This window comes from Schistocerca piceifrons, chromosome 3 (genome assembly GCF_021461385.2).
Source record: "Schistocerca piceifrons isolate TAMUIC-IGC-003096 chromosome 3, iqSchPice1.1, whole genome shotgun sequence".
NCBI lineage: Eukaryota > Metazoa > Arthropoda > Insecta > Orthoptera > Acrididae > Schistocerca > Schistocerca piceifrons.
The window spans coordinates 390240757-390260814 of record NC_060140.1 but is presented as its reverse complement, the minus strand read 5'-3'; the positions used below and the strand labels follow the sequence as shown (position 1 = coordinate 390260814).

At 40.2% G+C, this 20058-nt stretch overlaps 1 protein-coding gene across 1 annotated transcript in view; it reads left to right on the top strand.

Annotated features, from left to right (window-relative positions):
* Positions 1 to 4139, top strand: part of LOC124789950 (solute carrier family 22 member 7-like) — a 134126-nt gene extending 129987 nt beyond the window's left edge. The window contains exons 8-9 of the mRNA XM_047257479.1: positions 172 to 359; positions 3915 to 4139. Coding sequence (XP_047113435.1) covers positions 172 to 359; positions 3915 to 4118 — 392 coding nt within the window. The 3' untranslated portion in view covers positions 4119 to 4139. The remainder of the gene's footprint in view (positions 1 to 171; positions 360 to 3914) is intronic.
* Positions 4140 to 20058: the final 15919 nt, after the last annotated feature.

The window sequence follows — 20058 nt, the reverse complement described above, 5'->3', positions numbered from 1 at the left end:
CTTTGTGTAATCCCTTCTTGCATGTTTCCTACCAGAAACTGATTTATAGATACCTTTAAAGGAATTTAAGCGTGGAATATTATTAGCCTGTCCTTTAGAAGTATTTATTAGCACTCTTTAAAGTGTACATATTTAGAATTGTGTTATCTCAACAGAATTGCACTTTTTCAGCACACTCAACCCAGTGGATCATAACTACACTTTCTCTTGTGCTACTCTTCTGCTGTGACTGCTCATATTTACTCACAAATATACAGAGCTTGGAACTGCATCCAACGAGTTTACGACAGATAGGCATCGCAATTGAATACGTCTTCGTTCAATGCAGTATGAGTGTTCCACCTTACGTAGCTCACTTGGTATGTGCTCCACTTACTTAAAACAATTCCATTAGTATATATATATATATATATATATATAGGTCTGTCTTAGATATTAGACTACTGCTTATTGTAATCACAAACTCATGAATCGAAATACGAAAGTTGAAACTTTAATAGTGGCAACTATTTATTCACAGCTCGTACAAAATAGATACCTGTTTCAAAGTTCTACTGACCTTCAAAATAGTCACCAGCATAGCGTATAACCCGTTGCCAGCGATGTGGAAGTCGTAGGATACTCTTATCGGTGCCAGTTGTGTTGACAGTTCTAGCGGCGCGGTCTATTTCCTGACGAAATGTAGCAATTCTGAAACGAATGCCGTGAAGTGTTCAGTTTAGAAATCGAGTTGACCTTACGAGGGCTTAAGTCAAAGGAGTGCAGTAGGTGGTATAGCACTTAACAGGCCCATCAGTCAAACAAATCAATAAAAGCGTGCACTGTACATGCTTGAGCAGTGTCCTGCAAAATGATAGTCAGGTACTGCAGAAAGTGTCATCACTTATGTCTGTATGTTGTTCATTCTTGGAACACACTCCCCTGACTTAAGCCCTCGTGAGTTCAACTCAGTTTGTAAACTGAGGAAAACAATTTACGGCATTCGCTTCAGAACTGCTACAAATTCGTCGGGCAATAGACCGCGCCGCTCGAACTGTCAACGCAACTGGCACTGCGAAGAGTATCCTACAACTTCCACATCGCTGGAAAAGGGTTATACACAATGCTGGTGACTACTTTAAAAGTCAGTAAAACTTTGAAAGACATATCTATTTTGTACATGCTGTAAATAAATAGTTGCCACTATTAAAGTTCCAACACTCGTATTATTCCTCCTCCTACTCCAGCCGTGTAACACCTCAGTGTCGGTAGCCAAGACTCTCTACGGAATGAATTGCAGTAAATTTTTTATGCAGGAGACATCCGTGATCGAGCATACCTTTCACAAAAATCCACATACGTCAATTACAGTCAGCGGGTATGCTGGCGTTTGACGAGTTATCCTGGAATCCTGTGTTTATAAGACTTTCATTTGTGCATCCTTTGTTCAAATGTTCAAATGTATGTGAAATCTTATAGGACTTAAATGCAAAGGTCATCAGTCCCTAAGCTTACACACTACTTAACCTAAATTATCCTAAGGACAAACACACACATCCATGCCCGAGGGAGGACTCGAACCTCCGCCGGGACCAGCCGCACAGTCCATGACTGCATCGCCAAGACCGCTCGGCTAATCCCGCGCTGCGCATCCTTTGTGTCCCGGTCAAATTTATTTACTGTACTCTATCCACAAATCCAAAATAACCATTTTAGACCGATTGATCAGGGGTCATCGTGAAAAAAAAAAAGATTCGTTATTGTGTATTTTATAGTCATGAGCTAAGTAAAAATGGGAACATGAAACAGCCAGATTTTAAACATTTTTCGATATCTGTCCTTTTCCTTCATTACTACTAAAGTCTCTGAGCTACTTTTAACTGCACTGAAAATAATTTGCTAATCTCTTATTTGGATCCATTGTTATTCGTGATGTTCACAGTAACCCTTGTATTCTCTGAAGTTTTCTTTCTTATTGTCTACCCTTTTTCTTATTTCTCTGGTGCAGTTTCCATCTTGAATTAAAAAGTTTCTCATGTAAGTGAAGCACATCACTTCTTTAATTTCAATCTCTACAGCGTTTTACATGTTTTTTCATTAGTTTTGTCTTTGAAAAATTTACAAGCAGGCAAACTCTTTAGTCTGTGTTTTGCATTGCCTCGACCATTTTCTGTTTACCTTCTTCACTTTCCGCTGAGACAACTTGAAGATGATGCAACTTTCGCATTCTTGGTAACTTCATTTATTTTCCTACATTATTCGAGGCTTCTTTGAGGATCTTGTCATCGAAACTATAAACAGGGCTAGAAAAGTGGAAAGCAGCATCTGACTCTTCTCTAATAACTATTTTACCCAATTATTCAACTTGTACTTTCATCACACCTCTTTGGTGTAAACGTAGCAACTTTATTAGTCTCCTTCCGTTCTATTCAATTGCTTTTTATACTTTAAATATGATCTTTAATCTTACTGCATCATCAACATTTCCACAATAACGCTGTTAACGTTAATTAAACTTTTCATCTGTGTACTGACGCACACAGTGCCGTCTCATGCTTTTGTGTATCCTATTTTCAAAATATTACTCTGACAGGTTATTCTTTCTTCTCTAATTTTCGTATTATTATTGAATTAGATGTTTTGGAGGTGACAGGTGTATCACTAATAGTTCTGTAATATTTGTACAGTTTTTCACTATGCTTCTTTGGTTTGAGGACCTTACTATCTTGAGAAAAGCTTCTGGTAAGTATCGTGCCCCATATATTTGGTTTGTAGACACAGTCTTCTAAACTCTTTGGCGTTTCACGCAGCATGTTGACACTACACGTGGTTTTCTTTTCCTGAGACCTTCCACGGATTTCTCAACATTTCCTTTGTAATATTTTGACCATTCCACTTCAGTCACATTCCTCTTATTTTTCTGCTTCTGCCTATTCCATTAATCGCATTAATTTTGCATGATTCAGAGAATCACATGATGCTTCTACATTATGATTTCAAATGTTATTAATAATTTTATTTCTAGATACATTCATTTGATTATTTAGAATCTCTGTCACAGCTGTTATCTTTGGCTTCATCTTCGTTATGTGTCTGTCTTACATTTATTAACGTTACACTGTGCTTCCGTGAAATCGACGCAAACTATGTTTGTTGTTCTTATCACGTTATTGTTCAGTTGATGGTGAGGTTTTCTTCTAATATGTGTAGTAACATTATTTCAATTCCAACTAACATTCATTTTTCTTTGATTTCGTGTGGAATTTATTACTTTCTAGACTTCTGAAATTTATTTTTGTATTTTTATTTTTTAGAAAATCACCTTATATATTTTAGTACTGTTTCTTGCAAATCTGTGCTGTGTTCTAGAATCCTAGATTTATTGGTAGCACGCTCACTGCACAATGAAGAATAGTTCTTTCTCGGACTGGAGACCAGTAGAAAATGATTCTCATATGTTGGATGCTCTCATGGAAATGTTGGCTGAATCTCTTGGAAATTGGTTCCTATTTCCTGTTCGTTCCTTAAGACACCTTCTGGAAGAACTAAACATTTTGTGTATAACATGTACATTTTGGTTAGAGAGATACTGATATTAAAAATGTACCTTTTTTGAAGATAATTCCCATTCCTGGTACAGAATGACGATCAGTGACGATCGTATGTAGGTAGCCCATAAAAGTGAACAACTTTACGTATTGTTATGGAACTGGTAAAACTGTAACAATCGCTAACATGTGATAATCACACAAAATCATTTATTGATTTATTCGACATGCATAAAGTTCCTGATTCACTGTAACCACTGTCCCACAATGTGCGCATGTGATTGTGCTATATATTTATACCACTGTTGTCACAGAATAAAGTACTATCAAAATATAGATTGTATTTAGAAGACAATATATGAAACTGATATTTTTTTCTGTCTATAGGGTAAGACTGCTGGAATGCATATCGCTTTCGCCATACTTGCGGCCGTGACCCTGATTATGTCTGTTTTGATGTCGTTTGTGCCGGAGTCTTTTAATGAGAAACTTCCAGAGACAAAACAAGATATTTCACTCTTTGGAACGAAGCAGAAGTACTGGAGTCTTCCAAGCCGGAAGTCAAATGTATCAGAAAGAACGCCAATGTAGAATATATTGACAACCAGAACTGGAGCTCTGGGAATGATCTCAGAAAACTTTACAGAAAAATCTTTAAGGAAATACCTTGACTAAACTAACCTTGTAGTATGTTTTCTGTAGTGTATTAACAATGACAGCAGTTTAAACAGGAAATGATAACACAATTGCGATTCAAGTGGTATGATGAGAAAGTGGTAAGGTTTTCCTGTTACATGCAGATGTGAGATGATAAATTATGCGAACACATTGAAAACAGACGTGTTGATTGTATCTGCAGATAGTAAAATGTGGAAGTTACATTATATTTTCCAAAGTTTCTCCATATTATCTCTGGGATATTATTAGTATATAATTACATTTTCATACATATGCAGCGGATAAAATCTTAGTTTGGAGACCTTAACATTCAAGAAATTACACCTACAGTTCATAATTGTTTAGCAAAAAGGAATAAAGTTACTGAAGCAAAACCAAGCCATCCATAAACAATGGGGCAGACAAATACATTAATGAGAAAACTGAGGTGTTATTGGAACTAATAATAAAATCGTTAGTAGTGATAATAGCGGAAGGTTCGGTAAAGTGGTAGTCTATCAGAAATAGAACTTCCATCTTACAGTGATATTGACGGAAGTTTGTGGTTTATATTTTTTGAATCTGCATACTATAAGTTATCATAAAGAATATTTACAAGTAAAATATATAATTATGTATACTCATACATTTTTATGAAACCTCTCAGAATGACCACTTTTCTCGACCTAAAGCGTTAAGTGGCCAGTGTGGACACACGTACTCCGAAAGTGTACAGCAAGTCTATTTTTATTGAAGTAACGCCACCGGCTTGCCGTCTTTGTTTAAGACAAACGCTTTGCAACCGTTGAATTGATCGGTGAAAGGTTTTATGCATAATATAAATGTGATGAGCAGGAAGGAACTGATTTTGTTGCACTATTTTAAAGATATCACAAAACGGGTCTACATTGTCTTTGTTAAAAGGTTGTCCTCCAGCACAGCGGTTCCCAAACTTTTCATCTGACGGAACACTCTGAGAATCCTGATACTCTGATGGACCATCTTGCTTATTTTGCAGTTATTTTTTTTTTCAAACATCAGTCTTCGGGCTGGTTTGATGCGGCCCATACGAATTCCTCTCCTGTGCCAACCTCTTCATCCCAGATTAGAGCTTGCAACTTACGTCCTCAATTAGTTGCTGGATGTATTCGAATCTCTGTCTTCCTCTACAGTTTTTGCCCTCTACAGTTACCTCCAGTCCCACAGTACCATGAAGCCATTCCCTCTTATCTTAACAGACGTCCTATCACGCTGCCCCTTCTCCTTGTCAGTATTTCCTACTTATTCCTTTCCTCTCCAATTCTGCGCAGAACCTCCCCCTTGCTTAGCTTATCAGTCCAACTAATTTTCAACATTCGTCAGTAACACGACATGTCAAAAGCTTCGATTCTGTGCCCCAAACGTACATTCCCAGAAATTTCTTCTTCATATTAAGGCCTATGTTTGATATTAGCAGACTTTTCTTCGCTAGGAATGCCTTTTTTGCCAGTGTAAGTCTCCTTTTGATGTCCCCCTTGCTCCGTATGTCTCTGGTGCCTTTACCTTTCCTAAAGCCAAACTGATCGTCACCTAACGCATCCTCAATTTTAATTTCCGTTCTTCTGTAGATTATTCTTGTAAGAAACTTGGCTGCACTAGCTGTTAAGCGGTTTGTGCAATAATTCTCGCACTTTTCGGATCTTGCAGTCTTCGGAATTGTGTGGCTGATGTTTTCCGAAACTTAGGCGGTATATCGCCAAACTCACCCATTCTACACAAGAGCGTTTATAGTCTTTTTGTTGCCCTTTTCCCCAATGATTTTAGAAATTCTGATAGAATTCGTCCATCCCTTCTGCCTTATTTGATATTAAGCCCTCTAAAGCACTCTTAAATGCTGATTCTAATACTTTATACCCTATGTCTTCTATATGGACCCCTGTTTCTTCTTCTATCACATCAGACAAATCGTGGTCCTCCCAAAGGCCTTCAATATACTCTTTCCACCTATCCTCTCTCTGCTCTGCATTTAACAGTGGAATTCCCGTTGCACTATTAATCTTCCCACCCTTGCTTTTAATATCAGCGAATGTTGTTTTGACTTTCCTGTACGCTGAGTCAGTCCTTCCGACAAACATTCTTTTCCTATTTCTTCACATTTTTCTTGTAGCTTCCCTGCACGTCATGAGTATTTCATTCCTCAGCGACATGTATTTCTGTATTCCTGAATATCATGAATATCTTTCTACTTTCTTCTTTCATTGATCAACTGAAATATTTCTTGTTTTAACCAAAGTTTCGTTGCAGTTTGTTTTTCTTTTCAACTTCAGTGATTGCCCTTTTTAGAGATGTACATTCCTCATCAACTGTACTGCCTACTGGGCTATTCTTCATTGTTGTATCTAAAGCCTTAGACAGCTTCAAGCGTATCTTGTCATTCCTTAGTACTTCCGTATCCCCCTTCTTTGCGTATTGATTCTTCCTGACTAATCTCTTAAACTTCAACCCAATATTGATCACTACTACATTGTTATACGATTCTATATTTGCTACTGTGTACGTTGAAGATTAATAAAATTGGATTACTTCAATTGTAAGTCATAACTAGTAACACAGAAATCATAACAAGATTTTGAAATAATAATTAGTATCGTCAAGACGTCGAGGAAAAAATGCCACGTTATTAAAGTTTTCACGGAGCACTCATTCATTTCATGCAAAACACCAGTGTTCAGGGGAAAACAGTTTGGGAAACCCTGCTCTAGTTATTGGGTGGGCTTCCTAAGGGTAATTAGTGTTTAGTCTTTGCATACCATCTCCGACTGTTTGTTAAAATGACACGATATTTTATTCCAGTCTATCAACAGGAACGCCAATCTCGATAGATCGTTCGCTGTAGATCCAGAAAACCGCTTTTCCGTTTGAAAAACGTATTAAACGATATCTTCTTCTTGTTCTTTATTGAACACACTCCAGATGTTTCGCTGAATAATTTTACCACTTACGTGCAACATGAAATAGCTTTGCTGCTGTATAAGACTGCGTCTTATCACTCTCTACCTCCTAAATAGAATTTTTTTATTGCAGTAGGATCCCAAGTATATTCCTCTGATTTCCGGACATATTTTCCTGACATCGTGATGCCCTAATATCTGGATGACTACAAGCGTTGTAGCAGACCATTTTTAATCTGATTTTTTGTATTAGGCCAAACATAACATATCAGGGATGGTTTTAAATAACATAATTCATTCAAAATTGTCTTAAAGGGACTGAATTAAGGATGATGGCTTTATAAGGAAAAGGATTTAGAAATCAATCTGTGTATTACGTGTGAAATATGGAAGAAACTAGCTCCCAGTGGCGTAATCAGATTAAAAATGAACAGTCGGGGAAAGTGGCCACCTTTGTGTTAACGATTCACAAATGAAACTATCCATCCGAAAGAAACAGCAAGGAACTACATCTGTAAACCGAAAAATGTTGTTTAAGAGGACATTGTATGTCCTATGCCGCCAATGTTAAATTATCCATTTTTGTAACCCTTCATGTTGGAAACTTTTGAAGACACAAACTTACAAATTTCTGTAATTATTGAATGTAACTTTCTAGATAGACTGAACTGGAATTATTACTAAAATTGTATTGTGGGTATGTTATCTTTTTTTTCAAACACTCAATTTTTTGACAGAATTTTGTAAATAAATGGACATAAAACCAAATCAACTGAGGATATCTTACTTATTCCAGTTTCATATGTGTTGAATCTCACACTTGGCATGCTGTGAAAAATTCATATCTCTACCATCAGTACTTTTTTAGAAAATGGGTCATTTATTGCAAAAAATGTAGTTAAGAGATATTGAGGCTTAAAACGTTTTTTTATTACAAATTCTTATACAGACTTACATTTTTTCGTCTTTTATGCACTAGAATTGCCGTGGCCCATATTCTGTGTCTTCTTCAGTGTCAAAACAGCCCTGTGATTGCCTCCTTCTTTTCTTACTTGCTTCTTTTGTCATTTGCTGAGCATTTCATCCATCTCCGGGGTAGTGAGGCGGAGTACCCTCTTGTTTATATAAAATCTTTCATTTCCAAACACCTCTTTGATGACTGGTAAAATCGATGTTTATAACATATGAAAATACACCTCAGCAGTTACGGTTCCTTCAAAGAGTACTGGGCCAATCAAGTCTCTCAGTGACAGACCGCAGCACACATTAACACCCAGAAGATTAACATATTTGTCCACGTGAAGGTGAGGATTGTTAGGAGCGCAGTACACGCATTTGTGGCGGTTCACAGTACCATTCAGTTTGAACTGCACCTCGTCAGACCAGATAACCATCCCTACAAACCGTTTATCCTTGCTAACCATGCCTTGAAACAGCTCCCAGTACTGCACTCTTTGAGCTGTGTCGTCCTAGGTAGTAGTGGGACAAAGTATGTGCCACCCTACTCTATGTATCCACGTTTTTATTTTGCATGCACTATTTATTTAAACAGTTAGAGGTAGTACCACCATCAAGTGCAGTTGCCATGAGATCCAGAGTCCAACTGACCTAGTACACAGTACTGCCACCAGAGGGCACTGTTGTCCATTCCGTGATGTAATCCAAGATGGTGGGGGAAATCATGGGGAACACTGTGGTCGCCATGGAGTCCTGAGTCCAGCTGACCTAGTACACAGTACCACCAGCAGAGGGCACAGTCGTCCATCCCATGATGTAGCCCAAGATGCCTGTCTGCGGGGGATAATGACTCACTCTGTGCTGGGCTGCTGGAGAGAGAATGGAGTGTACTTTATTTATTTTTGAACAGTTTATGTAGGGATGGATTTCAGACAGTATATTTACCACACTGATACAAAACACACGCTCAGACATGCTTGGGGTCACGCCACACAGCCTACAGACCTCTAAACTACACCTAAATTACCGACATAGCGTTCTGCAGACCCACAAACAACTCCTAAATTACCGAAATAATGTCAGTACACAACACACGGACATGCAAACTCCTCCCATATAATATGGTACACTGATGTGCAGACATGAAATCACATCATAAACCGTCCAAATAACGCATAGTACAGCCTACAGACCTGCTCGCAAAATAATGCAACAGACACGCAGACAACATACACATGCACTCCCCACTGCACACCTCTCCACTGAACAACACAGGAGACTACCACACATGCTCAGAGAAGTTGGGATGCACTGACATCCCCTGTGAAGTGACGTGGCCGTCAGCTGCCAAGCCACACACAGGGGCCCGTTTTGTCATTCAAGCATGAGGCAGCAGCATGCCTTTCACACTTGACACCTGAAAAGTTCCTCTCAAAATACGTGCTCACCTAGGCACCATTCCTGACACAGCCGGATGGGAGTGAAGACCTATTTGCAGAGTGCAGAAGATCCAAGGGCGCGAGTGAGTCGATGCCACTGCGAGCTGCCACCGGACACAAGCCAGCTTGAGCCATTGCTCTCACGCAGCTGCTGCCTACAGCGAGCAGGTGAAAGTTGGCTCTACTTTCAGGTTTATAGTTAGAGTTCTTTGGGTGTTATATAATGATGTCACAGGACTCCAAGGCGCGCTCATGCCAATCCCATACACGAGAAGCCTCTGGACAGCATGTGTGTTTACCATTGCTGATGCAATACCTATGGATACTGATGTCACAGAAAAGCACAGGGTACATTGTTCCTAATGATCCTAACGGAACATGCGAGCTGTGTCTAGCCATGCACACATACCCAGTGTGGCTGACACATCATGTGAAATGTTCGTCCTGCTACCAATATACGTCTCAGAAACGTTAAATGTTCTCAACACTAAAAGCCTGTGCACACTCGCAAAAACACCATTAATCATAAAAGCATTCTTTTTGTTTGGAAAGAGAGCACTCTCTAAGCACAGACGGAGGGAAATCTGAACAATTATGCAAACAGAATTCGAAGCATTGTCTTTCAGAAGAGAAAAAAATGGCCGGAATTTTTGGTATCCTACAGCTACAGGTCTGGAAATGTCCTAAAGCCACAGTGACGTGTGAGTGACGGCACCCCCACCAGAGATGGATGGTCTACTTCAACTTGTCTTTGAATACTTGCTTTCTCAGAACTTTCCGTATATACCTTGCCTCCATCCTGTTCTAATCAGTTTGTAGATGCTCCTACATCACACCACAAAGGCTGCCTTGTGCATGAATAGAGCATTATGCTTGTATTTTGTACAAATCACCTTATTTCACTGACAATTAAACTCTGCAAAGTGACCTACAGATCGTTAAATACAGAAAGACACTTACTCAATTACACTGCTCTCCCACTGAGAACAGGAGCGTGAATGTTAGAGCGCGAAACAGTTCTCCAACCTAGCAGTATATCACTGTATACCGTGGCTGTGTAGTAAACACACAATTCGTATCCTGAGCAATACAAAATCAGGATTTTTAAATCATTCGTACATTTACTGCAAAGGAGACAGCCCTGTAAACACTCCTCGCAGCATAGATATTTCCCTGCAAGGTCGGCAGTCATCCACCCCCAGCAGGTGACCAGAGCACCCTCAGCGGACTGAAGTCACTCTCAGAACTGTTCTACAAATTTGGGCTCATTCCCCTCAGCACAAACGAGTTACTCTTTCTGGTGTGGACCTGCTTGCTTGCTTGCTTTTCTACACCCATGTCCAGACTCTGGGATTACAAGAACACATGCATTTTCGCAAGGTTTGCCATAATATTATACCATTTTCGCGGGACTTCTCGATATCAAGCACACAGCAGTACCCTACCGATCGCTTGTGCAACATAATTCCGAAGATATATACTGGAAAGTATTTCTCTACAAACCCAAAACTCTAGCTAGGTGGGGCGTGCTGTAAAACACTGACTAACTAGAAACTTGTCACTCCTGTGAAGACATTTACGCGGAAACTCGAAAAAAATAGAGAAAACTGATATTTCCATTCTCCAGTACCGATGTCAGTGATATAGCAGACTCCAAATCATCCCTATAATTTACAAGGTCAACTAAGGTGTTTTTCATGTCTAGAGAACTGGCAAATGTGTCTTCCACATGCTAGATGCACACACCACAATCGATCCTTTCTCAACTAAATGAAGGTGTGAAATGTGCAGAAGCAGTCAACTGAACAACTGACATGGACGGGGGTAACGGTCCAGCACAACACACTTCCATATTCAATCTTCTCAAATTTCCACTCGATTATGAATGCTATCCAACACATACTAAGTATTAGTTTGCTATTTGGTCGTCTAGACGACAATACGATTAAGTCATCTACATTCCTAACATTCCTACACTCCAACAGGCCTCTCCATTTGGATAGCTCCTACAGTTAACAGGCAACGTGAATCATCGTCAGGTCACAGGTGATGCACGCTGAGCACCCTCTGGTAGAACCATTGTCCTAAGAAATCGATTACATATATATTTTATCTCTGTACTTACAACTAAATGTTACAATCATGGTCTCAGTTGAACGACATTTGACAGTGAGTTAAGTATGGGAGTGTAGTGTTCCACAGTACGAAAAAAGTCAGCGTTCTGGAAGTCAGACCTCAATCATTAGAAAACGGAAAGTAAATGTTCCAGAGAATAAATTCATACAAATGAAAAGAAAACTGCTTGGCTTTTGCACAGGAGGTAGAATTTCAGAATATCCAACACAGCTGGAGGCAGGATTCAAAATTTCTCCTAATTAGAAGTAAATAAATTAGGAAAGGGTCGAACTTCAAGCACCTTGCAGGAGTAATGTACTAAAATGGATTAGGAAGATATGTGACTGATAATCTAATCATAAAAATAAGCCTTCATTTGGGGACGACTAGGAACGCCTGAAGCGTAACATGCATGTCTACAAACGTCAAACCAGACGACAGTAAAACACTGAATGAACTGCTTAAGTTTACGTGAATGCCTGACAGCAAATTATGCAATAAGGAAATTAGTCAATGAAGGAAAATGGATAAAGGATTACAGAAAAACTGTGGTATAACGACCTTCTGCAACAAATAGTGAATACGAGACTTATTAATACAACAGCAAAATTTACTCAATAATGTTAGATGAACTCCAACAGTTTTAAAAGCCTAGAAAATCGTAAAACCCAGGTGGAATTAGTACCTAAATTGTAAAGTATGGAGGGACACTGTGTGAATTATGAGTTGTTTTTATTCAATGGACACTAGTGAAGTCATAAATTACCTGCTAATTGGAAGACTGCAGAGGTAATTTTTATTTTCCGAGCAGGATTAAGAAACATATGTGACAGTTGCAGAGGTATTAAATTTTTCATTCAATCTATAAATTTTACTGAAAATTATTTAATAGTCGCTGATGAGCAATAGTTGTTGTATCCCAGGGAGAAGACCAAACTGGATTGAGGAGAGGACGCTTCCCAAACGATTTCATATTCATTGTTTTAATAAATGTAGGTAAACGACATGAAATCACCCTAGAAACACATTTGATTGTATTGACTTTGAGAATGATTTTCACTTACATTGGTAACAGGCTATGGACAATAACAGAAGACATACATGAAGCCCTCAAAATATGCATATCCGCAAGCAGATCAAAAACAGAACAGATAATAGTAAATCAAGGCGTCATTCAACGATGGAGCTTGTCACCGACAAATATGTATTATCAGGATCTCATAAGGAAATGACGGAATGAGGTACATGAAATTATACTTCTGAGAGAAGCTGATCGCTATATTGTATGCAAACGATCTAATCCTTACACAGAACCACTCAAATTTACTGCGTGTCATTATTTACACTACATGAGCTAAGAATCCAATGCTACAAACTGTAAATATCCATCGCTCAAACTTCAGTTATTGCTCACTAGTCATCATAAAGGATGACAGAGAGTGTACTGGGTGATCGATTGAGATGGAGCTGTAACGAGGTACGATTTAATGGTAGACTGACGATGCAATCTAGGGAGGGGGAAGTTGCTGTAGATCAATTTTTCCACTGTTCTGCCAGGTTGCATCACTCGTGTGACATAACCTGCGTTCATCTCGTATATTGCCACGTGTTCTGTATATGATTTAAAGCACTGTCTACTTGCGATCATTAACGGTTGACCTGTTGGTCATCAGAGGACTTGAAACATGACACATTCCTCTAAATGAACTATGATTTATGCGATGTAGTCCATTCCGCCTGTCGCATGTTAAATGCAAAATCGATACTTCAGTTTCATAACGAAGTTAGCGATAGATGTTTGTGAGACACAGCAATCCCCTGCGTATACATCTGCTTGACAGATATGCTTTACAGAGTTATTGGCGGAATGACTTGCAATTTTCACATGTCGGACGCTGCTGCTATATGCTTATCTGTTTCCTTGTAAGAGGTATTCCCCGTTACTAACAATAATTTTATATCGGGCTGATGCAGGCATAGTATAATTTCTGATGCGTGATCGGATGTGAACAGTGGACGCAATACATCTCTGGAAAGCTATTTTGTGCTCGTATCACACACAGCCAATGTTTTAAGGAAGTAATTTTTTCGTTTTACTGTTTGATAACATAGTTAATTGTAGAGAGACTGGGAAGAGGGATGTATGTCATGCGCTTGAAATATATTTCTTACATTGGAATATTAACAGCGCCCCATTCCATGTTACTGATAGGTCGGAAAAGCAAACGATCTAACATTAAACCCATTTAAGTGCGGAAAGTTGTAGCCTTAGGAGTGCATGTGCTTATGTTCTGTCTTACGAATACCTTCCAGGTACAGATCCTTGACTGTGGGATAATACTTTAAAATTGATAGCTTGGTTGATTTACGTAAAAATGCCTCGAACTCCATCCATCAGGAGTACCATCACGCATAAAGTCACCGGTTTCTTGATCATCTTCACCGTCTGCTGTTACATCAAAACACTTTCAAATCTGTTACTATACATCGATATGGGGTGCTAACCTCCTCAACATAGGCTCATCTCGAAAAGTCTTGCGCACTTGGATGGGTGAGGACTCGGCAAGCTCCATTCATTCACGAGACGTGGAATGAAGCGGTCCACTTCTGGCCGACTGCAGATTAAATCGGTAATGGAGATGCAGGGTTGGTTAGTCACTAGCAAGGTGAGGGGGGTCTTTCAGTCTCAAATGTTACCCTAAGACTACGAGAATGCTCTGTGACTCCTATCAGCATAGAGATAGATGGTAAATGAAGAACTATGTTCGAAGTGTTAGAAATATAGAGTGCTGTCTGATATACTTTGATGATGTATGTGTTCAAGAATTGACAATGCACAATCATCTATCCACATTCGCAATGATACTTGCAAAGTTGGGGGGAAAGGGTGGTTTAGCTATGATACTGAAATTGGGGAAACATGCTGTCACATGATTGGTCGGTGTTGAAATTACAGTAAAATTGTTAAAATTATTCGAACAATCAACTGTAAAGCTTATTATTCAGTACATTGGGGGTGTCTTTTCCATCTCATCCATCCACTGGTAAGCTATTGGTTACCACATAATGATTGACTGACACCGCTTTTTTGAGTTGGAGAAAGAGTTTTGGCAGAGGCACAACACCTTCTTGGGATGGATAGCACCGAAACAGTGATCGCGTACATGACTGCAATATTAGGAATCAGTCAAAACGGAAAGTGGAGTCATCATAGCTGGCTGACAAGTTTAAATGTAGAGGTCGTCCATCACTTTCGGACAGCAGTTTGGAAACTCTCCACAACGCCGCCAAACTCTTCCAGTTTCCTTATGTTCCAACTGTTTTTTATTTAAAATAATACTGTGTGTGGCATTTTACGATACGCACAGTACAACATGATTTACACCATGCAATGTCCAGCTTTCTGTGAGAGGCAATGGCTCAGAACTGGTTAATGTCAGTTTAGAATCTGACACAGACTTTGAAGTTGTGGCGGGAAAACAAAATAAGTGGCAGTGTACAAAGCGTGTTACAGCAGAAAAAACAATGTTTCAAACAACGACACAGGGTCATAGGGCGTGTCTCTTGTGACTTACAGTATAGCCTATTGGATATGGTCATCCTCCTACAGTATAGGTGATGAAACTTTTAAACTGGTCTGTGCAGTGGATCAATACTTGTATATTTAATCGGATTGTCACATGTGCTCGAAGCCGGCATGCATGTGGTATTTGTTTTCGATGTATAGGAGAAGAGAGATATGGTAAAAACCTTATCGAGTTCTCTATTGGATGAAGTTAGTGGAGCTTTTATAGTTAGTAATTTTTCTCTGATGGATGAAACAGAACAACGATGATAGAATGTTGGGGTGATAGATGTGAATGGGCCCTGAGTGATGTGGATCTGCAGTACCTATTTGTAGTTTGGAGAAGCACCACAATGCAGTAGCAGAATCCATATCCTCCCCCCAGTTCCCATACTGTCTTTTATACTACCTCATGTTGCAGGATCAGGCTTCAATTCTGTCGAATGGTGAAAACCCAGTTCTGTCGCAATAACTCAGCTTCGCCTGTTTCTACACAGGTTGCAGAAGATGGTAGATATAGCTTTCTCCGACTTCTACTCAGTTCCGACTTACGTTGGAACAATCACATGAGCTAAACTGCAGGGACAGTAGTGCAGAATCTGAGGTGTAGTTGCAAGATGCATAGGGTCTACCTAAAACCATGTTGAAATTTTACTGTAGCAGATAGGTTCAAGAAGGGTGGCTCGTTTCGAGATATGAGAGTGGCAGAAATATGAATCACTAGTGACTGTAATCATTAGAGGACTTCTCCATAGGATCCAACGAAGGTGTGTGGTTTAATGGATAGACCTGATTCGAAATCATAGAGATCATTTCTAGCAGATAGCGTAACACTAGAGATCTGAAAAGCTGGTGTACATTTCTTATTACCTCAATCAGCACACAATCTACTTCTGTTTGTGATCCTTCTCAGTCAGTCATCGCCTATAACTCAGTGGATATATCGCAGAACCTCTGATGTGGTATCAAGACAGAATACGTTACAAATACTGGAGAAATATCTAGTAGCAGCGGCGTGAGGGGATGGCAAACAACGGTTTGATACCACGTTCTTTAGCCGAATCACTTTCAAAATTCAGCGATTTTATGACGAGGTTGCATCATGGGCTATGTGTAGCCAGACTACTGGTCTGATAATATACACTCCTATGATAACCATCTCGATATATGTCTGGAAAAACCACGTGATTCGTAGGTAATGCCATAAGTGGATTTACAAAGCTGGTATAGCATTTAACATGGGTACTTGTGTGCACATGTAGAACCAATACCGCCTGTGACAATAACATACAGTAGTTGTTGGGATCGGGTTTTTTAACATCTGGCAGTTTGTAAGACGATTAAACCTCTCTTTCTAAGACACAGTGGTAGCACTCGCAAGGTAATCTTATGAGACATGTCCACCCATCATTGATTTTCAGTCAGTATTATTTTGTACCTACAGCGATCAGTTATGGACAAAGTATTATACTTAGTAGTAGGGGTGCATGATGGGTTGACCTTGAGCATCAAACAACTGCAAAGGAATGTATGGGTTTGACATGGAATACTGTGACAGCAAAGGGAAAAGTATGTCAAGTCATAAAAATGGTATTGATATATCTATTTCCAGAGCCACAGGCGTCAACAGGGTGTATTTCCCATATTTAACTCACTGTCAAATGTCGTTCAACTGAGACCATGATTGTAACATTTAGTTGTAAGTACAGAGATAAAATATATATGTAACCGATTTCATAGGATAATGGTTCTACCTGAGCGTGATCAGCGTGTATCACCTGTGACCTGAAGATGACTCACGTTGCCTGTTAACTGTAGGAGCTATCCAAATGGAGAGGCCTGTTGGAGTGTAGGAATGTTAGGAATGTAGATGACTTAACCGTATTGTCGTGTAGACGACCAAATAGCAAACTAATACTTAGTATGTGTTGGATAGCATTCATGATCGAGTGGAAATTTGAGAAGATTGAATATGGAAGTGTGTTGTGTTGGACCGTTACTCCTGCCCATGTCAGATGTTCAGTTAACTGTTTGTGCACAGTTCACACCTTCATTTAGTTGAGAAAGGATCGATTGTGGTGTGTGCATCTGGCATGTGGAAGACACATTTGCCAGTTCTCTAGACATGAAAAACACCTTAGTTGACCTTGTAAATTATAGGGATGATTTGGAGTCTGCTATATCACTGACATCGGTACTGGAGAATGGAAATATCAGTTTTCTCTATTTTTTTCGAGTTTCCGCGTAAATGTCTTCACAGGAGTGACAAGTTTCTAGTTAGTCAGTGTTTTACAGCACGCCCCACCTAGCTAGAGTTTTGGGTTTGTAGAGAAATACTTTCCAGTATATATCTTCGGAATTATGTTGCACAAGCGATCGGTAGGGTACTGCTGTGTGCTTGATATCGAGAAGTCCCGCGAAAATGGTATAATATTATGGCAAACCTTGCGAAAATGCATGTGTTCTTGTAATCCCAGAGTCTGGACATGGGTGTAGAAAAGCAAGCAAGCAAGCAGGTCCACACCAGAAAGAGTAACTCGTTTGTGCTGAGGGGAATGAGCCCAAATTTGTAGAACAGTTCTGAGAGTGACTTCAGTCCGCTGAGGGTGCTCTGGTCACCTGCTGGGGGTGGATGACTGCCGACCTTGCAGGGAAATATCTATGCTGCGAGGAGTGTTTACTGGGCTGTCTCCTTTGCAGTAAATGTACGAATGATTTAAAAATCCTGATTTTGTATTGCTCAGGATACGAATTGTGTGTTTGCTACATAGCCATGGTATACAGTGATATACTGCTGGGTTGGAGAACTGTTTCGCGCTCTAACATTCACGCTCCTGTTCTCAGTGGGAGAGCAGTGTAATTGAGTAAGAGTCTTTCTGTATTTAACGATCTGTAGGTCACTTTGCAGAGTTTAATTGTCAGTGCATTAAGGTGATTTGTACAAAATAGAATCATAATGCTCTATTCATTCACAAGGCATCCTTTGTGGTGTGATGTAGGAGCATCTACAAACTGATTAGAACAAGATGGCGGCAAGGTATATATGGAAAGTTTTGAGAAAGCAAGTATTCAAAGACAAGTTGAAGTAGACCATCCATCTCTGGTGGGGGTGCCGTCACTCACACGTCACTGTGGCTTTAGGACATTTCCAGACCTGTAGCTGTAGGATACCAAAAATTCCGGCCATTTTTTTCTCTTCTGAAAGACAATGCTTCGAATTCTGTTTGCATAATTGTTCAGATTTCCCTCCGTCTGTGCTTAGAGAGTGCTCTCTTTCCAAACAAAAAGAATGCTTTTATGATTAATGGTGTTTTTGCGAGTGTGCACAGGCTTTTAGTGGTGAGAACATTTAACGTTTCTGAGACGTATATTGGTAGCAGGACGAACATTTCACATGATGTGTCAGCCACACTGGGTATGTGTGCATGGCTAGACACAGCTCGCATGTTCCGTTAGGATCATTAGGAACAATGTACCCTGTGCTTTTCTGTGACATCAGTATCCATAGGTATTGCATCAGCAATGGTAAACACACATGCTGTCCAGAGGCTTCTCGTGTATGGGATTGGCATGAGCGCGCCTTGGAGTCCTGTGACATCATTATATAACACCCAAAGAACTCTAACTATAAACCTGAAAGTAGAGCCAACTTTCACCTGCTCGCTGTAGGCAGCAGCTGCGTGAGAGCAATGGCTCAAGCTGGCTTGTGTTCGGTGGCAGCTCGCCGTGGCATCGACTCACTCGCGCCCTTGGATCTTCTGCACTCTGCAAATAGGTCTTCACTCCCATCCGGCTGTGTCAGCAATGGTGCCTAGGTGAGCACGTATTTTGAGAGGAATTTTTCAGGTGTCAAGTATGAAAGGCATGCTGCTGCCTCATGCTTGAATGACAAAACGGGCCCCTGTGTGTGGCTTGGCAGCTGACGGCCACGTCACTTCACAGGGGATGTCAGTGCATCCCAACTTCTCTGAGCATGTGTGGTAGTCTCCTGTGTTGTTCAGTGGAGAGGTGTGCAGTGGGGAGTGCATGTGTATGTTGTCTGCGTGTCTGTTGCATTATTTTGCGAGCAGGTCTGTAGGCTGTACTATGCGTTATTTGGACGGTTTATGATGTGATTTCATGTCTGCACATCAGTGTACCATATTATATGGGAGGAGTTTGCATGTCCGTGTGTTGTGTACTGACATTATTTCGGTAATTTAGGAGTTGTTTGTGGGTCTGCAGAACGCTATGTCGGTAATTTAGGTGTAGTTTAGAGGTCTGTAGGCTGTGTGGCGTGACCCCAAGCATGTCTGAGCGTGTGTTTTGTATCAGTGTGGTAAATATACTGTCTTAAATCCATCCCTAAATAAATTGTTCAAAAATAAATAAAGTACACTCCATTCTCTCTCCAGCAGCGCAGCACAGATTGAGTCATTATCCCCTGCAGACAGGCATCTTGGGTTATATCATGGAATGGACGACAGCGCCCTCTGCTGGTGGTACTGTATACTAGGTCAGCTGGACTCAGGACTCCATGGCGACCACAGTGTTCCCCATGATTTCCCCCACCATCTTGGATTACATCACGGAATGGACAACAGTGCCCTCTGGTGGCAGCACTGTGTACTAGGTCAGTTGGACTCTGGATCTCATGGCAACTGCCCTTGATGGTGGTACTACCTCTAACTGTTTAAATAAATAGTGCATGCAAAATAAAAACGTGGATACATAGAGTAGGGTAGCACATACTTTGTCCCACTACTACCTAGGACGACACAGCTCAAAGAGTGCAGTACTGGGAGCTGTTTCAAGGCATGGTTAGCAAGGATAAACGGTTTGTAGGGATGGTTATCTGGTCTGACGAGGTGCAGTTCAAACTGAATGGT